Here is a 21,353-nt window from a genome sequence, read left to right on the forward strand (position 1 = left end):
CCTTATGTCACCACATATAACCCTGAGATTCATTTTCCTGCAGGCATACAGCAAATCTATAGAATAGTAACTATAACAGGATCAATGAAAAATGAAATAGAGCATAGGACAACAAACTGCAAATGCAAATATAAATCAATAGCAATAAATAATGACAGCATGAAAAAACAAGATAAAGAGTCCTTAAAGTGAGACCATCGGTTGTGGGAACACTAGAAATAGAATGAGTGTAGTTATCCCCTTTTGTTCAAGAGCCTGAGGTTGAGGAGTGGTAACTGTTCTTGAATCTGGTAGCGCGAATCTTGAGGCACTTTGTACCTTCTACCTGATAGCAGCAGCAAGAAAAGAGCATGGCCTGAGTGGTGATGATAGATGCTGCTTTTCTATGGCAATGTTTCATGTAGATGGGCTCAATGGTTGAGAGAGCTTTACCCCGATATAGCTGGCTGAATCCATTATCTTTTGTGAGATTTTCCGTTCAAAAGCATACCAGGCTGTGATGTAGCCAGTAAATACACTCTCCACTACACATCTGTAGGTTTGTCAAAGTTTTTGACGTTATGCCAAGTCTCCTTAGACTCCTAAGTAAGTACAGGCATTGTTGTGCTTACATTGCAATTACGTTTATATGATGTGTCCAAGGCAGGTCCTCTAAGATAGTCACACCCAGGAATTTAAAGTTACCAACCTCTCCATCTCTGATTCTCCAATAAAAACTGGCTCACAGACCTCTGGTTTTCTTCGCCTGAAATGCAGAATCAGTTCCTTGGTCTGATTGACATTGACTGAGAGGTTGTTGTTATTACACCACTCAGCCAAATTTTCCATCTCCCTCCTGTATGCTGATTCATCACCTCCTTTGATACAGCCCACAACAGTGGTGTCATCAGCAAATGTGTATATGGCGTTAGAGCTGTACTTAGCCATACGGTCATGGGTGTAAAGTGGGTAAAGCAGGGGGGTAAACACACATCCCCATGGTGATCCTGCGCTGACAGAGATTGTGGAGGAGCTGTTTTTGTCAAACCAAACTGACTGGGATCTGCAAGTGAGGAAATCCAGGATCCTATTGCACAAGGGGGTATTGAGGCCCAGGTCTTGAAGTTTACTGATTAGTTTTAAGGGGATGATGGTATTGAATGCTGGGCCTCCTGATGTATGCACCTTTGCTGTCCAGATGTTCCAGGGTTGTGTGAAGAGAATCTGATGTGGGCCTGTTGCTCTGGTAGGCAAACTGAAGTGGATCCAAGTCACCACTCAGACAGGAACTGAAATACTTCAACACCAGCCTCTCAAGACACTTCATCACTGGATGTAAATGCCACTGAGCGATAGTAATTGAGACAGTCTACCACGTTCTTCTTGGGCACTGGTAGAATTGAAGCCTGCTTGAAGCAGGTAGATACCACATACTGCCAAAGTGAGAGGTTGAAGATATCTGTGAACACAGTTGGCTGGCTCTGGCCTTCAGCACTTGGCCAGTTATTCTGTGTTTTCCTTGGATTCACTCTCCTGAAGGCAGCCTGCACATCATCTTCACATCTTGAGACTAAAGGACCAGAATCAGAATCAGGTTTAATACCACCAGCATATGTTGTGAAATGTGTTAACTTTGTAGCAGTAGTACAATGCAATACAGGATAAATATAGAAAAAAAACTGAATCACAGTAAGTTTATATGTGTATATTAAATAGCACAACTAAGTAAGTAGTACAAAAACAGAAATAAAAAAAGTAATGAGGTAGTGTTCATGGGTCAGTGTCCACTTAGAAATCAGATTCCAGAGGGGAAGAAGCTATTCCTGAATAATTGTGTGCCTTCAGGCTTCTGTACCTCCTTCCCCATGGTAACAATGAGAAGAGGGCATGTCCTGCTGATGGGGGTCCTTAATAATGGATTGCTGCCTTTCTGAGGCACGGCTCTTTGAAGATGTTCTGGATACTACGGAGACTACTGCCCATGATGGAGTTGACTAATTTTACAACTTTCTGCAGCTTAGTTTGGTCCTGTGCAGTAGTTCCCCCTGCCCCCCCGCCCCACCCCATACCAGACACTGATGCAGCATGTCAGAATGCTCTTCATGGTACATCTGTCAAAGTTTTTGAGTGTTTTAGGTGACAAACCAAATCTTCTCAAATTCCTAATGAAATATAGCCACCGTCTTGTCTTCTTTATAACTACATCCATTTGTTGGGACCATGTTGGGTTCTCAGAGATCTTGACACCCAGGAACTTGAAATTGCTCACTCTCTCCACTTCTGATCCCTCTATGAGGATTGGTGTGAGTTTCCTCATCATACCCTTCCTGAAGTCCACAATCAGCCCTTTGGTTTTACCGGCAGTGAGTGCAAAGTTGTCACTACGACATCACTCAACCAGCCGGTATGTCTCACTCCTATACGCCCTCACATCATCATCTGAGATTTTGCCAAACATGGTTGTATCATCAGCAAGTTTATAGATGGCATTTGAGCTATGCCTAGCCACACAGTCATGGGTGCAGAGAGAGCTGAGAAGTGGGATAAGCATCTATCACTTAGGTGCGACATTGTTGATTGTCAGTGAATCAGAGATGTTATTGCAACAAGTACCATAACAGACAGCATCATCAGTCGGTGAGAACCTACTCAGGGGAGCTACAAAAACACAAGTGAACAACTGTCTAACCCAAGCTAAAATGTAACAATAAATGAGCTTGAATATCCCACCATAATCCCACAATTGCATTTTGAAAGAACTATAAGTAGTGTTGTCTGCTAGGGACGCTGGGACCAGTTATCAACTGTGCCCCGGAGCACAACAGTATGCCTGTCCAGTGTCCACGGAGAGAACATTCTCACCTGAAGCATGTCCGTTAGCCAGAGGTTGATTTGGAAATTGAGCTGCTGAGGGGAATGAATGTTCCTAAGGCGTTGCAGCCGTTGCAAGTGATTTACAGTATTAATAATTGACATAGAACATAGAACATAGAAAACCTACAGCACAATACAGGCCTTTCGGCCCACAAAGTTGGGCCAAACATGTCCTTACCTTAGAAATTACTAGACTTCCCCATAGCCCTCTATTTTTCTAAGCTTGATGTAACTATCCAAAAGTCTCTTAAAAAACCCTATTGTACCTGCCTCCACCACCGTTGCCGGCAGCCCATTCCACGTACTCACCACTCTCTGAGTAAAAAACTTACCCTTGACATCTCCTCTGTACCTACTCCCCAGCACCTTAAACCTGTGTTCTCTTGTGGCAACTATTTCAGCCCTGGGAAAAAGCTTCTGACTATCCACATGATCAATGCCTCTCACCATCTTATCCACCTCTATCAGGTCACCTCTCATCCTCTGTTGCTCCAAGGAGAAAAGGCCGAGTTCACTCAACCTATTCTCATAGGCATGCTCCTCAATCCAGGCAACATCCTTGTAAGTCTCCTCTGCACCATTTCTATGGCTTCCACATCCTTCCTGTAGTGAGGTGACCAGAACTGAGCACAGTACTCCAAGTGGGGTCTGGCCGGAACCCTATATAACTGCAACATTACCTCTTGGCTCCCAAATTCAATTCCACGATTGATGAAGGCCAATACACCATACACCTTCTTAATCACAGAGTTAACCTGCACAGCTGCTTTGAGTGTCCTATGGACTCGGACCCCAAGATCCCTCTGATCCTCCACACTGCCAAGAGTCTTACCATTAACACTATATTCTGCCATCATATTTGACCTACCAAAATGAATCACTTCACACTTATCTGGGCTGAACTCCATCTGCCACTTCTCAGCCCAGTTTTGTATCCTATCGATGTCCCACTGTAACCTCTGACAGCCCTCCACACATCCACAATACCTCCAACCTTTGTATCATCAGCAAACTTACTAACCCATCCCTCCACTTCCTCATCCAAGTCATTTGTAAAAATCATGAAGAGTAAGGGTCCCAGAACAAATCCCTGAGGCACTCCACTGGTGACCGACCTTCATGCAGAATATGACCTGTCCACAACCACTCTTTGCCTTCTGTGGACAAACCAGTTCTGGATCCACAAAGCAATGTCCCCTTGGATCCCATGCCTCCTTATTTTCTCAATAAGCCTTGCATGGGGTACCTTATCAAATGCCTTGCTGAAATCCATATACACTACATCTACTGCTCTTCCTTCATCAATGTGTTTAGTCACATCCTCAAAAAATTAAATCAGGCTCGTAAGGCATGACCTGCCCTTGACAAAACCATGCTGACTATTCCTAAACATATTATGCCTCTCCAAGTGTTCATAAATCCTGCCTCTCAGGATCTTCTCCATCAGCTTACCAACCACTGAGGTAAGACTCACTGGTCTATAATTTCCTGGGCTATCATCCATGCTGGGTTGAGCGTCGAGCTAGCAACTCGACCTCGTAAAAAAGAAATTGCCTGCTACAGAAACATCAACAGCAAAAAGTTGACGGTCTATGCTCTCCCGTGAGTTTAAAAGGCAATTTCCTTTCTTTAACCTATCTTTTTCTTGAATAAAGGAATAACATCCGCAACCCTCCAATCCTCCGGAATCTCTCCCGTCCCCACTGATGATGCAAAGATCATCACCAGAGGCTCAGCAATCTCCTCCCTCGCCTCCCACAGTAGCCTGAGGTACATCTCATCTGGTCTCGGCAACTTATCCAACTTGATGCTTTCCAAAAGCTCCAGCACGTCCTCTTTCTTAATATCTACATGCTCAAGCTTTTCAGTCTGCTGCAAGTCATCACTACAATCACCAAGATCCTTTTCCATAGTGAATACCGAAGTAAAGCATTCATTAAGCACCTCTGCTATTTCCTCCAGTTCCATACATACTTTCCCACTGTCACACTTGATAGGTCCTACTCTTTCACGTCTTAGCCTTTTGCTATTCACATACTTGTACAATGCCTTGGGGTTTTCCTTAATCCTGCCTGCCAAGGCCTTCTCATTGCCCCTTCTGGCTCTCCTAATTTCCTTCTTAAGCTCCTTCCTATTGGCCTTATGATCTTCTAGATCTCTAACATTAGCTAGCTCTCTGAACCTTTTGTAAGCTTTTTTTTTTCTTCTTGACTAGATTTATTACAGCCCTTGTACACCACAGTTCCTGTACCCTATCATAACTTCCCTGTCTCATTGGAATGTACCTGTGCAGAACTCCACACTAATATCCCCTGAACACTTGCCACATTTCTTCCATAATTTTCCCTGAGAACATTTGTTTCCAATTTAAGCTTCCAATTTCCTGCTTGATAGCCTCATAATTCCTCTTACTCCAATTAAACACTTTTCTAACTTGTCTGTTCCTATCTCTCTCCAATGCTATTGTAAAGGAGATAGAATTATAGTCATAGTCATACTTTATTGATCCCGGGGGAAATTGGTTAAAGAAAGGAAATTGTCTTTTAAACTCACGAGAGAGCATAGGCCATCAACTTTTTGCTGTTGATGTTTCTGTAGCAGGCAATTTCTTTTTTACGAGTTCGAGTTGCTAGCTCGATGCTCAACCCAGCATAGATGGAAAGCATGCCAGGGGAGCCGGCTAGGTTCGAACTCGGGAGCTTTCGCTCCAAAGTCTGGCGCTGATGCCACTACGCCACCAGCCAGCTCTCCAATTATGATCACTATCTCCAAAATGCTCTCCCACTGAGAGATCTGACACCTTACCAGGTTCATTTCCTAATACCAGATCAAGTACAGCCTCTCCTCTTGTAGGCTTATCTACATATTGTGTCAAGAAACCTTCCTGAACACACCCAACGATCTCCACCCCATCTAAACCCCTTGCACTAGAGAGATGCCAATCGATATTTGGGAAATTAAAATCTCCCATCACGATAACCCTGTTATTATTACACCTTTCCAGGATCTGTTTCCCTATCTGCTTTATACAATTAGAACAATGTTGGGATGACTCTGAATAGACCACTGAAAGGAAACAATGGTGATGGGGGACACTATGCATAGCCTGAGCTGACAGTTAACAGAATCTCAGTTTTGAACTTGGATGAGCTTTGACACTGCAGTTCAAGGCAGGCTTCCCTGAATGCAGTCAAGATGAACAATTACTGGAAGTTGGAGAAATCAATGTTCATGCCATCAGGTTGGAGACTACCCAGATGGAATATAAGGTCTTGCTCCTCCAACCTGATTGTGGCTTCATCATGGTTGTAGAGTAGATCATGGACTGACATGTCAGAATGGGAACGGGAAGTAGAACGGGGTGGCGACCAGGAGATCCTGCTATTTCTGGTGGACGGAGTGTAGGTGCTCAGCAAAGTGATCTCCCAATCATTGTTGGGTCTCACCGATATATAGGAGGCCACAGCGAGAGCACCAGATAAAGTAGATGACTCCAACAGACACCTCTCCTATTTGTCGAGACCATATGGAACTATCCTTGAAGAAGGGGAGGAAATTGGGATACCCGAGAGATGGGACTGAATGGAGAGTTGGTGTCCCAGAGTGTTGGTCAGGTAGGGATATCACTGAGTGGGATATGAGGAAGATGGGATGCCTTAGTGACTGAAGAGATCGGGGGAGGGTGAAGAAGGTGTGTGGAAGGCCCACTCGGGCCAGGAGAAGTGTATTAGGAATGTGGAAAGGTGATCACAGATGGTTGGATGAAATGGGTGACACAGACAGGTGTGGGAGTGGGGAGGGGAGAGGAATCACAGACACAAGTTCAGGAGGAGTGATAGGCATTCCAGAAGCAGGAGTGAGGGGGAATGGTGCATCCCAGAGGCAGGTGTAGGAAAGAGAATGGTATTTTTCCAGTGATGGGTTGAAGAGCATTGGTGGAGTGGGGTGGAAGAGAGTCCCTGAGATGGGGGCATGGAGGGGTATCTCAGGGACGTGGGCAATGGTCATCCCAGAGGCAGGAGGGGGAGGGTATCCAGAGATGGAATTGGAGTTGATTGGAAGAGGAAGGGTAGTATTTCATTCTGGGTAGGGAAGGGTTGCCCTGGAAGCAAGAAGGGTGTACGAAGTGTGTCAAACATGTGGAGATGAGTGTGGGGATGTGGGGAATGAAGATCAGAGTGCGGACTGTTCCCATGATGGGATGGGATCATCCCAAAGATCGGATGGGAGAAGGGGGATATGGGTCGTCTAGAAATGGTGGGTTTATAGGAGGGAGGATGGTGTGTCCTAAAGTCTATGCTGAAGCAGATTCTCAGATATGGGGAAGTGGAAGGGGAAAGGGAGTGTCCCAGATCGAATGGTGTCCCATGAATGAGTGGAGATGGTGTGGGGAAAAGCGTGACATCCCAGAGACAGATGTGATAGGATGATGAGGTGGGGGAAAGGCGGTGGCTCTGGAGAGGTGGAGTTGATATCACAGAGATGCTCTGGGAAAGAGGGTGTTCCAGAGATCTAATGGGGTGCGGGAAGCAGCTGTGGAAGAGGCAACACTGTGGAAAGAGGGTCACCCAGAGATGGGAGAAGGGGAGATATGTACAGGGAATTGAAGGGGTAAGAGATTGAGTCTCAGAGAAATGGACAGAGAGTCTAGCAAAGTGATAGGGGGATGGGGACAGATGAGATCCAATGGCCTGTGGGGCAGTGAGGGGGAGAAGAGCCAACTCAGGGACAGGAAATTGGGAAGGGGAGGCTCAGAGACTGGTAAGGAGGAGTGACCCGGAGACTGAGGGAGGAAGGAGACTCAACGATGAGGGGAGAGGGAAAGAGAAGATCTAGAGAATAGGGAAGGGGGATTGAGGAGATCCAGAGATGAGGGAACAGAAAAGGAGGAGAACAGAGATGAGGGAAGGGGTGCAACCAACAGATGGGAGTGGAAGGACAATAGGAGATCTGGAGATGTAAGTGAGTGGGGAAGGGGAGAAGCAGTAACGAGTGGGAAAGGGTGACTCTAGAGAGAGGAAAGGGGACAACATAGAGGAGGGAGGTATGGGGGAAAGTGGTGATCCAGATATGGGTGGGTGGGGTGATCCAGAAACTTCGGCGGTGGGGGAAAGATGGTGACCCAGAGATGGGTTAGGAGGTGGGGATAAGAGCGTGACCTTGAGTGGGGGCTGGGAAATTTGGTGACCCAAGGACAGAGGATGAGGGGAGAAGGTGCGTCCAAGGAATGGGCTATCAGAGATGGTAAGGGGTGAGCCAAAGATGGGAGGGGTGAGTGGGATTTAGAAGGGGGAAGTGGTGAGTCAGTGATGGAAATAGTGCGATTGGAGAAAGGGTGAGACCTAGAGATGCAAAGGGTGGGGAAAGGGAGGGTATGTCTCAGACTGAGCAGAGGAATGGGTTGATCAACAGATGGGGGAGGGAGGAAGGGAGCGACCTAGTGAAGGAGGGGGTGGTAAACTGGTGACAGAAACATCGGAAGAATGGAGGCAGTCTAGAGATGGGTGGTGAGAGGAAAGTGAGAGACCCAGAGAAGGGACAGGGGAGAAGAGTGTGGAGTGATCAAAGGACCGGTGTGAGGGCTGTCCCAGAGACTGGGTATGGGGGTGTGGGTGACACTGAGATGGCGAGGGGTGGGCAAATGGAAGACCTAGAGAGCTTGTCTTGGCCTGAAATATCGACTGTTTATTGTCCTCCATAGACATTGCCTGAGTTCCTCCAGCACTTTGTGTGTGTAAATTGTGTGTAGTTTTGTTGGTTATTACCGCCTGTAAGAATGTATCATGATAGATTACATGCACTCTGTGCATAAGAATTCAATGAACAGAAACACAGGCAGGGATCAGAGGGGCAGAATGACCTCTACTGTACATTGAGTGAGCTGAGAGTCAGTAAGAACCTGAGATACAAGATTTTAAAAATAACTTATTCATTGATGACAGATCTACCATATTTAAATTCAGTCCAATTAAAGACTAATGTCATCAGAACAAACCCCGTCTCATGTTCAGTGACCAGGGTTCAGTTCCAGGTGTGATGAACAGCAGCAATAACTACAGAATCTGACAACAGTCACAATTGAACTGGCAACTTGATTCACCAAACGTGATAGTTAAAAACTGAATGTTGAGTTATTTAAACTCCCTCTCCTTTGTGAACTTGCTGGTGTTTGAACAGTTGGGTTGATGGAGTAAACCTCTTTATTTACACAGGACGGGTGCGTGCAGCCTCTCAGAGTGAACTTGCTATTGCCGCACAAAGTGGGATCCCTGAGTGAATCCCTTCCCACACTCTGAGCAGGTGTATGATCCATCCCCAGTGTATCATAATGTGGGAGAAATGAGTGAATCCCATCCCACACATGGAGCAAATGAACGGACTCATCCCAGTGTGAACTCACTGGTGTGTCTGCAGGTGGCATGTGTCTGCAGGTGGCATGACCAAAGAAATTCCACCACATACAAAGAGCAGGCGAGTGGCCTCTCCCCACCGTCACCTCTCTGATGTGTCAGTTGCTCAATTGACTGAGTGAATCCCATCCCACATTCAGAGCAGGTGAATGTCCTCTCCCTGATTTGAATTTTCTGATGTGATTGTTTGGACAACTGAATGAATCCACCACCACAGTCAGAACAGGGACACTGATCTCTGTGGCACAAACTCCATGATGCATCTTCAGTCTGGATGACTGGCTTTGATGTGCTTCCCTCAGAAACGCAACTGGGTTCCAGGTGATGCTTTCTGAGATGTTATCGAAATTCTGAGATTTATGGATTGGACTGTCGTTCAAACTAGCTGTAGTTCATATTGACCTCTTTCAGTTCAATTTTATTTTCAAGCTCTTGCCCTTTCTTTCTTTCTTGTTGCCGATTGGCGGCCTGGAGGTTTGGGGTTTGATGTTCTCGTTGCCTATGGGCGATCTGTTAGTTTTTGTGGAGGGTTTGGGGTTTGTGAGCCTTGGTTTCTTTTTTCTTTTTGTGTCGGGGGGAGGGCTACATGTCTTTTCCTTCAACTACTTCTGTTTTTTCTGTATTTTATGACTAAAGGAGAAGATAAATCTCAGAGTTGTATTCTGCATATACTTTGATAATGAAACGAACTTTTGACTGAGTTCATCCTACTCACCTAGCAAGGGAATTGCCTCGCCACAGTGTGAACTCGCTGGTGTTTCTGCAGGTTGGAACACTGAATATACCACTTCCCACACACAAAGCACAGAGCAGGTGACAGAAATCTCCCCACTGCGGACTCATCGGTGCGTCTGCAGGCTGGATGAATAACTGAATCCCTTCCCACACTCAGAACAGGTGAGCTCTCTAGCGCATAATCATGTCAGATGATGTAGTGAATCACTCCCACACTTCAAGCAGTTGAGCATCTGATCTCTGGTGAAGTTATGCTGAAGTGTTCTCAGGGCCCTGGATCCAATGGGTTTCAACGAGAAGTTAAAACAGAAAACTTCATTTCAGATACAAAGCAGATGACAAACAAGAGAAAATTTGCAGATGCTGGAAACCTGAGCAACACACACATAATGCTCGAGGAACTCAAAAGGCCAGGCAACATCAAAGCAGATGCATGTTTCAAGCAGGGATAACATGTGCATGCTTTATGAATGACGAACAACTAATATACTGCTGTTAGAAAGGAAATATCTGTTCACTCCTTCAATAACTTGGAGAAATTTTACACAATTTTTCTACAGGTTGTTTCATCCAAAACTCATCCCTACACTGAACATGTGTCCGTGTTCTTCTTTTATGACTGGTATGGTATCTATCTAGATGCTATCTCACATCTCGGAGGCCACATTCAAACATTCATGGTATTCCAGTGCTGGTGAACTGATAGAGCAGAACTGATGAGCTGTTGTGTTTGAGATTACCATACACAAATGCTTTGCCTTTTGTCTCTACAAAGTTTAAAAAATTATTAATGTGTGAAGAACAGTGTATCTCATGAGACAGTTTTAGTCTCCAAGGTGGTGTCTAACATCTCTCCATTACAGTGAGGCACACAAGCTAAGAGAACAAATCCTCAACTTCTATTGATCACAGTTCAGGCATCTGGACTCAGCGTCAAATTGCCTGACCATCTATCTGTCTGTATCATGATGGGACAATCCTGCCCATCATCGATCTGTGATTTGGCTCACCATTCCTAGAGCCAGGTATTATTTTTGCACAGGATGAAAATCGCTTTTTTAAATTTTGGAGGGGACCCTTATTTCATTCTTTATCAGTAAATAAAATAAGAGGGGTATCTATTTTTATTAATTCTACAATCCTCTTTGTTCATTTAAATACTGTTATTGATTTAATTGGAAGATATTTAATTGTCACTGGTTTGTTATGTGGTGAAAAGGTGGCTTTGGTATGTGTATATGCACCTAATATAGATAGTCCTGAATTTTTTTAAGAAGCTATTTTCTGTATTGCTGAATTTAAATGAATATAAGTTGATTATGGGCGGTGACTTTAACTGCTGTCTCAATCCCTTATTGCGGAAATTAAAAAAGGATGGTGGTATGGCTTTGCCTAACTTTAGAATGTACTATTGGACAATTAATATTCAATATATTACTTCTTGGATTCACAATTTAGATATACATGAATGTCCTTCATGGTTGGATTTGGAGGAAAACTCGGTGAAAGGATTCTCTTTGGCCTCTTTACTGGGAGCTCCTCTTCCCTTTTTGTTTTCTAAGATTGGTAGACAAGATTTTAATCCCATTATTAAACATAGATTAAGAATTTGGTTTCAATTTTGTCGATTTTTTGAGTTAAACAATTTTGTTCTTTCAAGTAATATCCATTTCAATTATTTTTTAAAACCATCAATTTTGGATAAGGCCTTTTTAATTTGGAAAACCAAGGGAATAATAACTTTTTCAGATTTGTTTTTAGGGGACTGTTTAATGTCTTTTTCTCAGTTAGTGGATAAATATGATTTATCTAATGTACACTTCTTTAGATTTTACAAATTCGGGATTTTTTTATGTGGTTTGTTGACAAATTAGCCTTCTGCTTATCCACCTAATATGACTACTTGTTGAAGACCATGTTGAACTTACTTAAAAAGTACTTGGCTGAGTAGCATTGCCTGTGAGCTAACTACCTCTTGAAGACCATGCTGAGCTTATTTAAGATAGATTTTCTCTGTTGATACGCTCTCTTTTGGTTTAAACCGTTTCAAAAAGGGTTGATAGCTATAATCTATAAACAGTTATTGAACTCACGAATGATATCAAATGGTAAAATTAAATGTGCTTGGGAATCGGAATTTCAAGAGTCATTTTCAGATAATCAATGGAGTAAAATTTTTCATTTGGTTAACAGCTCACCTATTTGTGCCCATCATTCTTTGATACAGTTCAAGGTAGTGCATCAGGCCCATACGTCAAAGGATAAACTAGCGCGTATTTTCTCCCATATCAATCCTATTTGTGACAGATGTAATACTGAGCTGGCCACTTTAACTCATATGTATTGGTCTTGTATAAAGCTAGATAACTTTTGGAGAGATGTTTTTAAAATACTATCCAAGGTTTTGGATTTGGATCTACAACCTAATTTGCTTATTGCAATTTTTGGGATTATCCCATCGGAAGCGAGAAATATTCCTGTTTCCGCTCAACGTATGATAGCCTTTTCGACCTTACTGGCTAGGAGAGCCATTTTATTGAAGTGGAAGGATTCTAATCCACCTACGGTCTTTTATGGGCTCTCCGCCATTATGTCCTGTTTAAGTTTAGAGAAAATAAAAAGTTGAACACTTGATACATCCTTTAAATTTGAACAAATCTAGCGACCTTTTATCCAATATTTTCATTTAATTTGATTTATTACTCTTTCAATCTTTTCTTCCCGAAGCTTTAGATTTGATCAGAAAGTCCTTTTTTCTTTTTTTTTGGTTGTATCCTCAAAATGGACTGCCCAGTCCCTTTTTGTCATTTTTGTTTTTTTTTAATAGTGTAGTGGGTTTTTTCCCTCTTCATTCAAAACTCAATGTTTTTTTTTCTTTTCTCTTCATAAACTGATAAGAGAATTGCTATTTTCATTTTTTTATTATATATTTTTTACTAGTTTAATAATATCTATGATTTTGACAATGTCTTTCTTAATCTCGGTTTATATTGTTACTGATATATATATTTGAGATAATTCTCCTCATGATTGTATTTATGCTCCTTTTAAATCAATAAAAAGATTAATAAAGAAAGACTTTAGAGTACAGTGGTGTTATTATAACAACCCCTTCCTTTGGAAGGAGTGAAAATGACCCATAACATTGAAATGGACAGGGAATAAGGTGGTTAACTACTAATGTTATTCTCCCTTGGCCCAGAGATTTGAGGGGCAAAGAACAGGTCAGACATAACTGCAGTCAGCTTGTCTTCTTCAGTCTGCAGAAAGTCATGTACGAAATTCAAAGGAAACCTCTACACCCATTGAGTGGGGACTGCTTGGAACCGATCACCACAGGGAAAGTGAGAGGTGAACAGCAGGGAAGGATTTAAAAGGACTGACATGGAACAGAAATACTGGTAGGGACCAGCTGGGCAGAGCTGACTCCCTACCTGGGTGTGTTGCAGATTCATTAAGTACCTGAGACAGAGTTTAAAATAGAAACAATTTATTTGTCACAGATCCAGAATATTAAACTACAATCCCATTAAAGGTGAACATTGGCAGAATAAACTCCTTAAGTCCAGTGACTAGGGTGCAGAACTGGGTATGATGAACAACAGCAATAATTACAGAATTTAATACTAACACTAAATAGTGAACTCGCCTCTGGATTCAGTAACTGTGATGGTTGAACATCCAGCATGCAGCCTGTTTAAACTTTTTCCCCAGTGTGAACTCCATAGTGTTTCCGAAGGTGGGATGACTGACTGAACCCCTTCCCACATTCAGTGCAGGTGAACGGCCTCTCCCCAGTGTGAACTCGCTGATGTACCTTAACTTGAAATGACCAAGTGAATCTCTTCCCACAGTATGAGCAGGCGAATGGCCTCTCTCCAGTGTGAACTCGCTGATGTAGCTTCAGTTGAGATGACCGAGTGAATCCTTTCCCACAGTCTGAGCAAGTGAATGGTTTCTCCCCAGTGTGAACTCGGTAGTGGTTCAGAAGTTGGGATGACTGACTGAATCCCTTCCCACATTCAGAGCAGGTGAACGGCCTCTCACCAGTGTGAACACGTTGATGTACTTTAACTAGAAATGACCTAGTGAATCCCTTCCCACAGTCTGAGCAGGTAAATGGTCTCTCCCCAGTGTGAACTCGCTGATGTACCTTCAGTTGAGATGACCCAGTGAATCTCTTCCCACAGTCTGAGCAGGTGAACGGCCTCTCCCCAGTGTGAACTGACTGGTGTGCCAGTAGATAGGATGACCGAGTGAATCCCTTCCCACATTCAGAGCAGATGAATGGCCTCTCCCCAGTGTGAACTCGCTGATGTACCTTAAGTTCAAATGACCCAGTGAATCGCTTCCCGCAGTCTGAGCAGGTGAATGGCCTCTCTCCAGTGTGAACTGACTGGTGTTGTAACAGTTCATTTGACCGAATAAATCCCTTCCCACATTCAGAGCAGGTGAACGGCCTCTCCCCAGTGTGGATTCGCTGGTGTACCTTCAATTGAGATGAAGCAGTGAATCCCTTCCCACATTCTGAGCAGGTGAATGGCCACTGCCCTGTGTGAACTGACTGGTGTGCCAGTAATTGGGATGACTGAGTGAATCCCTTCCCACAGTCGGAGCAGGTGAATGGCCTCTCCCCAGTGTGAACCCGCTGGTGTACTAATAACTCAGATGATCCAATGAATCCCATCCCACACACGGAACAGGTGAATGGCCTCTCCCCAGTGTGAACTCGCCTGTGTCTCAGTATGCTGGATAAGCGTGCGAATGCCTTCCCACAGTCAGAGCAGGTGTATGGCCTCTCACCAGTGTGAATACGCTGGTGTACCTTCAGTTGAGATGAGTGAGTGAATCCCTTCCCACAGTCTGAGCAGGTGAACAGATACTCCCCAATGTGAACTGACTGGTGTGCCAATAGGTTATATGATCGAGTGAATCCCTTCCCACATTCTGAGCAGGTGAATGGTCTCTCCCCAGTATGAACTGACTGGTGTCTCCATAGACTGGATGAATGAGAGAATCCCTTCCCACAGTCTGAGCACGTGAACGGACTCTCCCCAATGTGAACTGACTGGTGTGACTGTAGGTGGGATGACTCAGGAAATGCCTTCTCAGAGTCTGAGCAGGTGAATGGCAACTCCATACTGTGAACTGACTGGTGTACCAATCAGACAGATGACCGACTGAATCCCTTCCCACAGTTTGAACAGCTGAATGGCCTCTCCCCAATGTGTAGTCACTTGTGTGTCAGCAGATCAGATGACCCAGTGAATCTCTTCCCACATGGAATAATTGGAAGTTTCTGTGAGTTGACTGGTTTGTGTGAGGGTCAGCTGAGTGAGTGAATCTCTTTTTACACAAGTGAACAGATTCTCACTGCTGTGAATTTTCTGATGTATCGTCAGCTTGGATGACTGAATGAATTGTTTCCTGCAGACAGAACAGGTGAACCATCTCACCACGGTATGAACTTGCTGATGTATCTTTAAACTGGATGACTGAGTAGATCCTGTCCCACACAAACAGCAAGTGAATGGCCTCTCTCTTCTATAAATTTACTGGTGTGTCAGGATCTCGCTGAGTGAGAGAATTCCACACTGAGAGATGAAGAATGATGTCTCTCTGCTATCAGTTCTCCAGCAATTCATCAAGTCAGATGTCAGACATAGGAATCCCTTGTCCAGTCAATGCAGTTGAAGAATTGATCTCTAGTGAACAAATGCTGGTGTGTTCTTGGCACCCCAGTTCCAGTGGATTCACTAATTTAAAAGAGAAAACTTCATTTCAGACACAAAGCACCTTTCCAGCTGGGATGAGATACTTCTTCATCTCCTAGGATCAACAACAGATATATTGGTTTTACAAAGGAAATATCTGGTCACTCCATCAATATTGGACAGAGGCAGCAAAACTGATGTCTTGTTCTGATTGAGATCCCTGTACTCAAGAGTCAATGTGTAGTGTGACTGCTTGCAAGGGCAAGCTGATGATGGGACAAAGCAAAATTGCAGTCAATGGGATGGGTTGAAATGTTAAACAGGGTCAAAATCGAAAAGAGGGTTGAATACGGGACTGAAGGTGGTATATTTGAATGCACAGTATACGGAATAAGGTCTATGAATTTATAGCGCAGTCAGATTGACAGGTATGATGTGGGCATCACTGAATTATAGCTGAAAGAAGATTATGGTTGAGAGCTTAACATCGAAGGATACGCTTTGTATCAAAAGGACAAGCAGATAGGGAGAGGGAGTGGTGTGACTTGATAAAAAAGTAAATTAAATTTTTAGAAAGAGGTGACGAAGATTCAAAGTGCAGGATTGTTGTGGGTAGAGCTAAGGAACTGCAAGAGTAAAAAGACCTCAATGGGAGTTACATACAGACCCCCAAACAGTAATAAAGATGAGGTCTAAAAATGACAACAGGGGATAGAAAATGCATGCCAAAATGGCAATGTTACGATAGTTATGGGGAACTTTAATGTACAGGTAGATTGGTAAAATCAGTTTGGTGCTGGATCCCATGAGTGGGATTTTGTGGAATGCCTACAAGATGGCTTTTTAAGTGCAGATTGAACCCACTAGGGATCAGCTGTTCTGGATCTTGTGTTGTTTTATGAACTAAAATTGATTAGCGAGCCTAAAGAACCCTAAGGAAACAGTGATCATAATATGATATAATTCACCCTACAATTTGAAGAGAAGCTAAAGTCAGATGTATCAGTATTACAGTGGAGAAAGGGAAATTAGAGGCATGAGAGAGGAACTGGTAAAAATTGATTGGAATGGGAACACAAGCAGGGACAACAGCAGAACAGCAATGGCTGGAGTTTCTGGGAGCGATATGGAAGGCATGGCACAGATGCATCCCAAAGAAGTATTCTAAAGGCAGGATGATGGAACCATAGCTGACAAGAGAAGTCAAAGTCAAAGTCAACATAAAAGCCAAAGAGAGGGCATATAATAGAGCAAAAGTTAGAGGATTGGAAAGCTTTTAAAAATCAACAGAAAGCAACTAAGAAAGTCATGATGAAAAATAAATTGGAAGATAAATGGAAGCTAGCCTGTAATATTGAGGAGGATATGAAAAGATCCTTCAGATATATATAAAAGAAAGGTGAGAGTAGACATTGGACTACTAGAAAATGATGCTGCAGAGGTCAAAGAAATGGTGGGAGAGAGGTTAGGTTGCAACTTTATAAAACTCTGGTTAGGCCACATCTGAAGTATTGTATAGTTAAGAAGGATATTGAAGTTTTGGAAATGGTGCAGAAGAGGTTTACCAAGATGCTACCTGGTTGAGAGGGCATGTGTTATCATGAGAGACAGGATAAACTTGGGTTGTTTTCTTTGTTGTGTCAGAAGCTGAGGGGAGATTTGATAGAGGTTTATAAGATTATGAGATGTATAGATAGAGTAGACAGGGAATATCTGTTTCCCAGGGTTGAAATGTCTACCCTGCGTGCATTGAACACGAGAAGGGGTAGGTTCAAAGGGAAGTGTTTTTTTTTTACTCAGTGAATGCCTGGAATGCGCCACCTGGTATGGTGGTAAAGGCAAATAAATTAGAGGCTTTTAAGAGACATTTGGATGGGCACACGAACGCAAGGAAGATGGAGGGATACGGACATTATGTAGGTAGGAGAGATTTATGTTTGGGTTTGGTTCTTTAGCTGGTTCGGCACAACATCGTGCACTGTGCTGTACTGTTCTATGTTCTAACAGAATAAATATTTTGTATCAGTCTTCATTGTGCAGTATGACACTAGCAGTATGCTGGAAGTTCGAGTGTTGCAGTGGCATAAGTGAGTGAAGCTGCCATTACTAGGGAGAAGCAACACACACAAAATGCTGAAGGAACTCAGAAGGCCAGGCCCCATCTATGGAGAAGAGTGCAGTCAACATTTTGGGACAAGACTATTCAGCAGGACATCTGCAGATTTTCTCTTGTGATTGGATTACGAGGGAGAAGGTGCTTGGGAAGCTGAAGGGTCTAAAGGTAGATAAGTCACCTGGACCTGATGGTCTACATCCAAGGGTTCTGAAAGATATTGGTGAAGAGATTGTGAAGGCATCAGTAATAATCTTTCAAGAATCAATTGATTCTGGCATGGTTCCACAGGACTGAAAATTGCAAATGTCAATGTCACTCCACTTTTCAAAAAGGGAGAGAGGCAGAAGAAAGGAAACTACAGTCCAGTTAGTCTGACCTCAGTGGTTGGGAAGATGTTGGGAGTCGATTATTAAGGATGATGTCTCAGGGTTCTTGGAGGCAACATGGCTTCCTCAAGGGAAAATCCTGCCAGACAAATCTTTTGGAATTCTTTCAAGAAATAGCAAGAAGGAGAGACGAAGGAGAATCGGTTGATGTTCTGAACTTGGATTTTCATAAGGCTTTTGACATGGTGCCACACGAGTCTGCTTAACAAGCTGTGACCCCATGATATTACAGGAAAGATTCCAGCATGGATAAATAAATGGTTGATTGGCAGAGGCAAAGAGTGGGAATAAAGGGAGCCTTTTCTGGTTGGCTGCCAGTGACTAGTGGTGTTCCACATAGGGTCTGTGTGGGACCAGTTCTTTTTACTTTATATGTCAATGATATGGATGATGGAATTTATGGTTTTGTGGCACAGTTTGTGGATGATACAAAGACAGGTGGAGAGGCAGGTAGTATTGAGGAAGCACAGAGACAACAAAAGGACTTAGATTAGGAGAATGGGCAAAGTAGTGGCAGATTGAATACACTGTCAGAACTGTATGGTCATGCACTTAGGTAGAAGAAATAATAGTGCATACTATTTTCCAACTAGAGACAAGTTTTCAGAAGTCTGAGATACAAAGGGACTTGGGAGTCCTTGTGCAGGATTCCCTCAAGGTTAAGTTGCAGGTTGAGTCTGTGGTAAGGCAAAAAATGTGATGTTAGCATTCATTTCGAGAGGATTAGAATATAAAAGCAAGGATGTAATGTTGAGGCTTTATAAGGCACCGGTGAGTATTAAGAGCAGTTTTGGGCCCTTATCTAAGAAAGGATGTGCTGGAATTGGAGAGGGGTCAAGGGAGCTTGACAAAAATGATGTGTGTGTTGTTTGACAAAAATGATTCCAGGATTGAAAGGTTTGCCATATGAAGAACATTTGATGGCTCTGCGCCTTTATTCACTGTAAGTCAGAAGAATGAGGGATGACCCCATCGAAACCTATCGAATGGTGAAAGGCCTCGATACAGAGAATGCGGAAAGGATGTTTCCTATGGTGGGGGAGTCTGAGATCAGAGGACACGGACTCAGAATAGGGAGGAGATTTTAGACCGGAGATGAGGTGGAATTTCTTTGGCCAGAGAGTGGTGAATCTGTGGAATTCGTTGCCACAGGCAGCTGTGGAGGCCAAGTCATTGGGTATATTTAAGGCAGAGATTGATAGATTCTTGATTAGTCTGGGCATGAAGGGATACGGGGAGAAGGCAGGAGACCGGGGCTGAGAGGAAAATTCTGCTCCTATGGTACACAAATTCTTTGTCACTTCTAAGCTGTAAAGAGTTACAAAAGACATCAAAAAGGGAAAGGACCGAGACGGTGGGTCCGGACATAACAATTGTCCTGTAGTCGGGGTGTGGACGCCGGAACCCACTCCTACCTGCTGCCAATCCGCCTCAGCCTGGTGCCCATTGAGCGCATGCGCGATGTCCGGGCACCACTAGGACCCCTTACGCATGCGCATTTGTTCGCGAGGTCACCGTACACAAAATGGTGCAGTAATTCAGCAGGTCAGGCAGCATCTATGGAAATGAATAAACACTCAAAGTTTTGGACCGAGACACTTCTTCGGGTCTGATAAGGAAGGAAGAAGACGCCAGAATAAAAAAGGTACTAGGGGAGAGGAAGCAAGATAGCTAGAAGATGATAGACAGGTGAGAAGAGGTAAGAAGCTAGAGGGAATTGTAAACCACAGCGTAACGTTTACAGGGGTTTCTGCCACGGTAACAACATCAACAAGGGAACATCTGCAGAGGCTGGAAATCCAAAAGCAACACACACAAAATGCTGGAGGAACTCAGCAGGCCAGGCAGCATATGGAAAAGAGTACAGTCGACGTTTCGGGTGAGATCCTACAGCCTGCTGAATTCCTCAAGGATTTTGTGATGGTAACATTTCTCCCCTTGCTGAGCCCCAAGTGGACAGAAGGTGCAAACATATCATGATGGTTCCCTCTGGAAAAGTGCAGTTATTTACCTTGGAAGTACGAATTTGAAGGCAGAATACGTGGGTAATGCCAAGCTTTTAGCACTGTGGAGGAACAGAGCAATACTAGGATCCTCATCTAAAGGTCCCTCATGTTTTCCACGCAAGTTAAAGGTGGTTAAAAAGGCGTTTTGTGTGTTGGACTTCATTAGTCAAGGATGAGTTCCAGACCAGTGAGATAATGTTGCAGTTCTACAAAATCCTGGTTAGACCACATTTGGAGCAGAATGTTCTGTTCTGTGTATTGGAAAAATGTGGAAACATTAGAGAGGGTACTGCCAAGATTAGAAAGCATGTATTATGAAGACACGTAGAGCAAGCTTTTTTCTTTGGAGTGAACACTTTCTTTGAGGTCTCAGTCTCAGGTATTCCCATTAACTACCAAGATATGGATATCAGCTGGTTCTTGTCATCAGACCTGATCTTAATGTTCCACTTCAATTGGTAGAAAATCGTTTACTGGCTTAACTTGCAGATACATTGTAAGTTCTTCATGCAAGATAAATCACATTATACTTTTTACGTGAGTCACAAATCCTTTGGTTTTGTTCTCGGTACCTGCCCACTCAATTCACAGTGATAGTACATTCTTGAGCTCAGAGGTTTCAAGGTAAGAATGGTGTCATTGAAAGAATTTACAAACATAGTCTCTTCCCTGCCAGTAACACAGCAAGCCTCCACAAGCAATACATTCAAATGTCTACTGCCATTGTGTGTGCCAACAGTCAAAATCAATCTAATTTTATTTCTGTCACTCAGCTTCCAAATGTTGCCACTCTGTCATTCATTGCCACCCCTACTGCTCGTCATTTTCTCTTACACCTCCCACTGTGCAAAGACAGAAACTCAGCCCTGTGCTGATCTGCCTCTAGTTTCTCACCCTGCTCCATTGAACATCCCCAAATTAATGTTCCATGTTCTGTTTTCAGATTTTGGAATACAGTGTATTCCAACAACCTTGCTGTGTGAGACACTGCCTTTTGGATGAAGTGAAAATGACCCATGATGTTGAAATAGACAGGGAATAAGGTGTTTAACTACTAATGTTATTCTTCCTCGGCCCAGAGATTTGAGGGACAAACAACAGGTGCAGTCAGCTTGTCTTCTTCAGTCTGCAGA

At 43.5% G+C, this 21,353-nt stretch overlaps 1 protein-coding gene across 1 annotated transcript in view; it reads right to left on the reverse strand.

Moving 5' to 3' along the window:
- LOC140204656 (uncharacterized) overlaps positions 1-20,287 on the reverse strand; it is a 73,483-nt gene extending 53,196 nt beyond the window's left edge. The window contains 4 exon segments of the mRNA XM_072271352.1: positions 9,350-9,458; positions 13,702-15,827; positions 19,630-19,771; positions 20,226-20,287. Coding sequence (XP_072127453.1) covers positions 9,350-9,458; positions 13,702-15,138 — 1,546 coding nt within the window. The 5' untranslated portion in view covers positions 15,139-15,827; positions 19,630-19,771; positions 20,226-20,287.
- Between the last annotated feature and the right edge of the window lie 1,066 nt (positions 20,288-21,353).

The sequence above is a fragment of the Mobula birostris genome, chromosome 11, assembly GCF_030028105.1.
Source record: "Mobula birostris isolate sMobBir1 chromosome 11, sMobBir1.hap1, whole genome shotgun sequence".
Lineage (NCBI taxonomy): Eukaryota > Metazoa > Chordata > Chondrichthyes > Myliobatiformes > Myliobatidae > Mobula > Mobula birostris.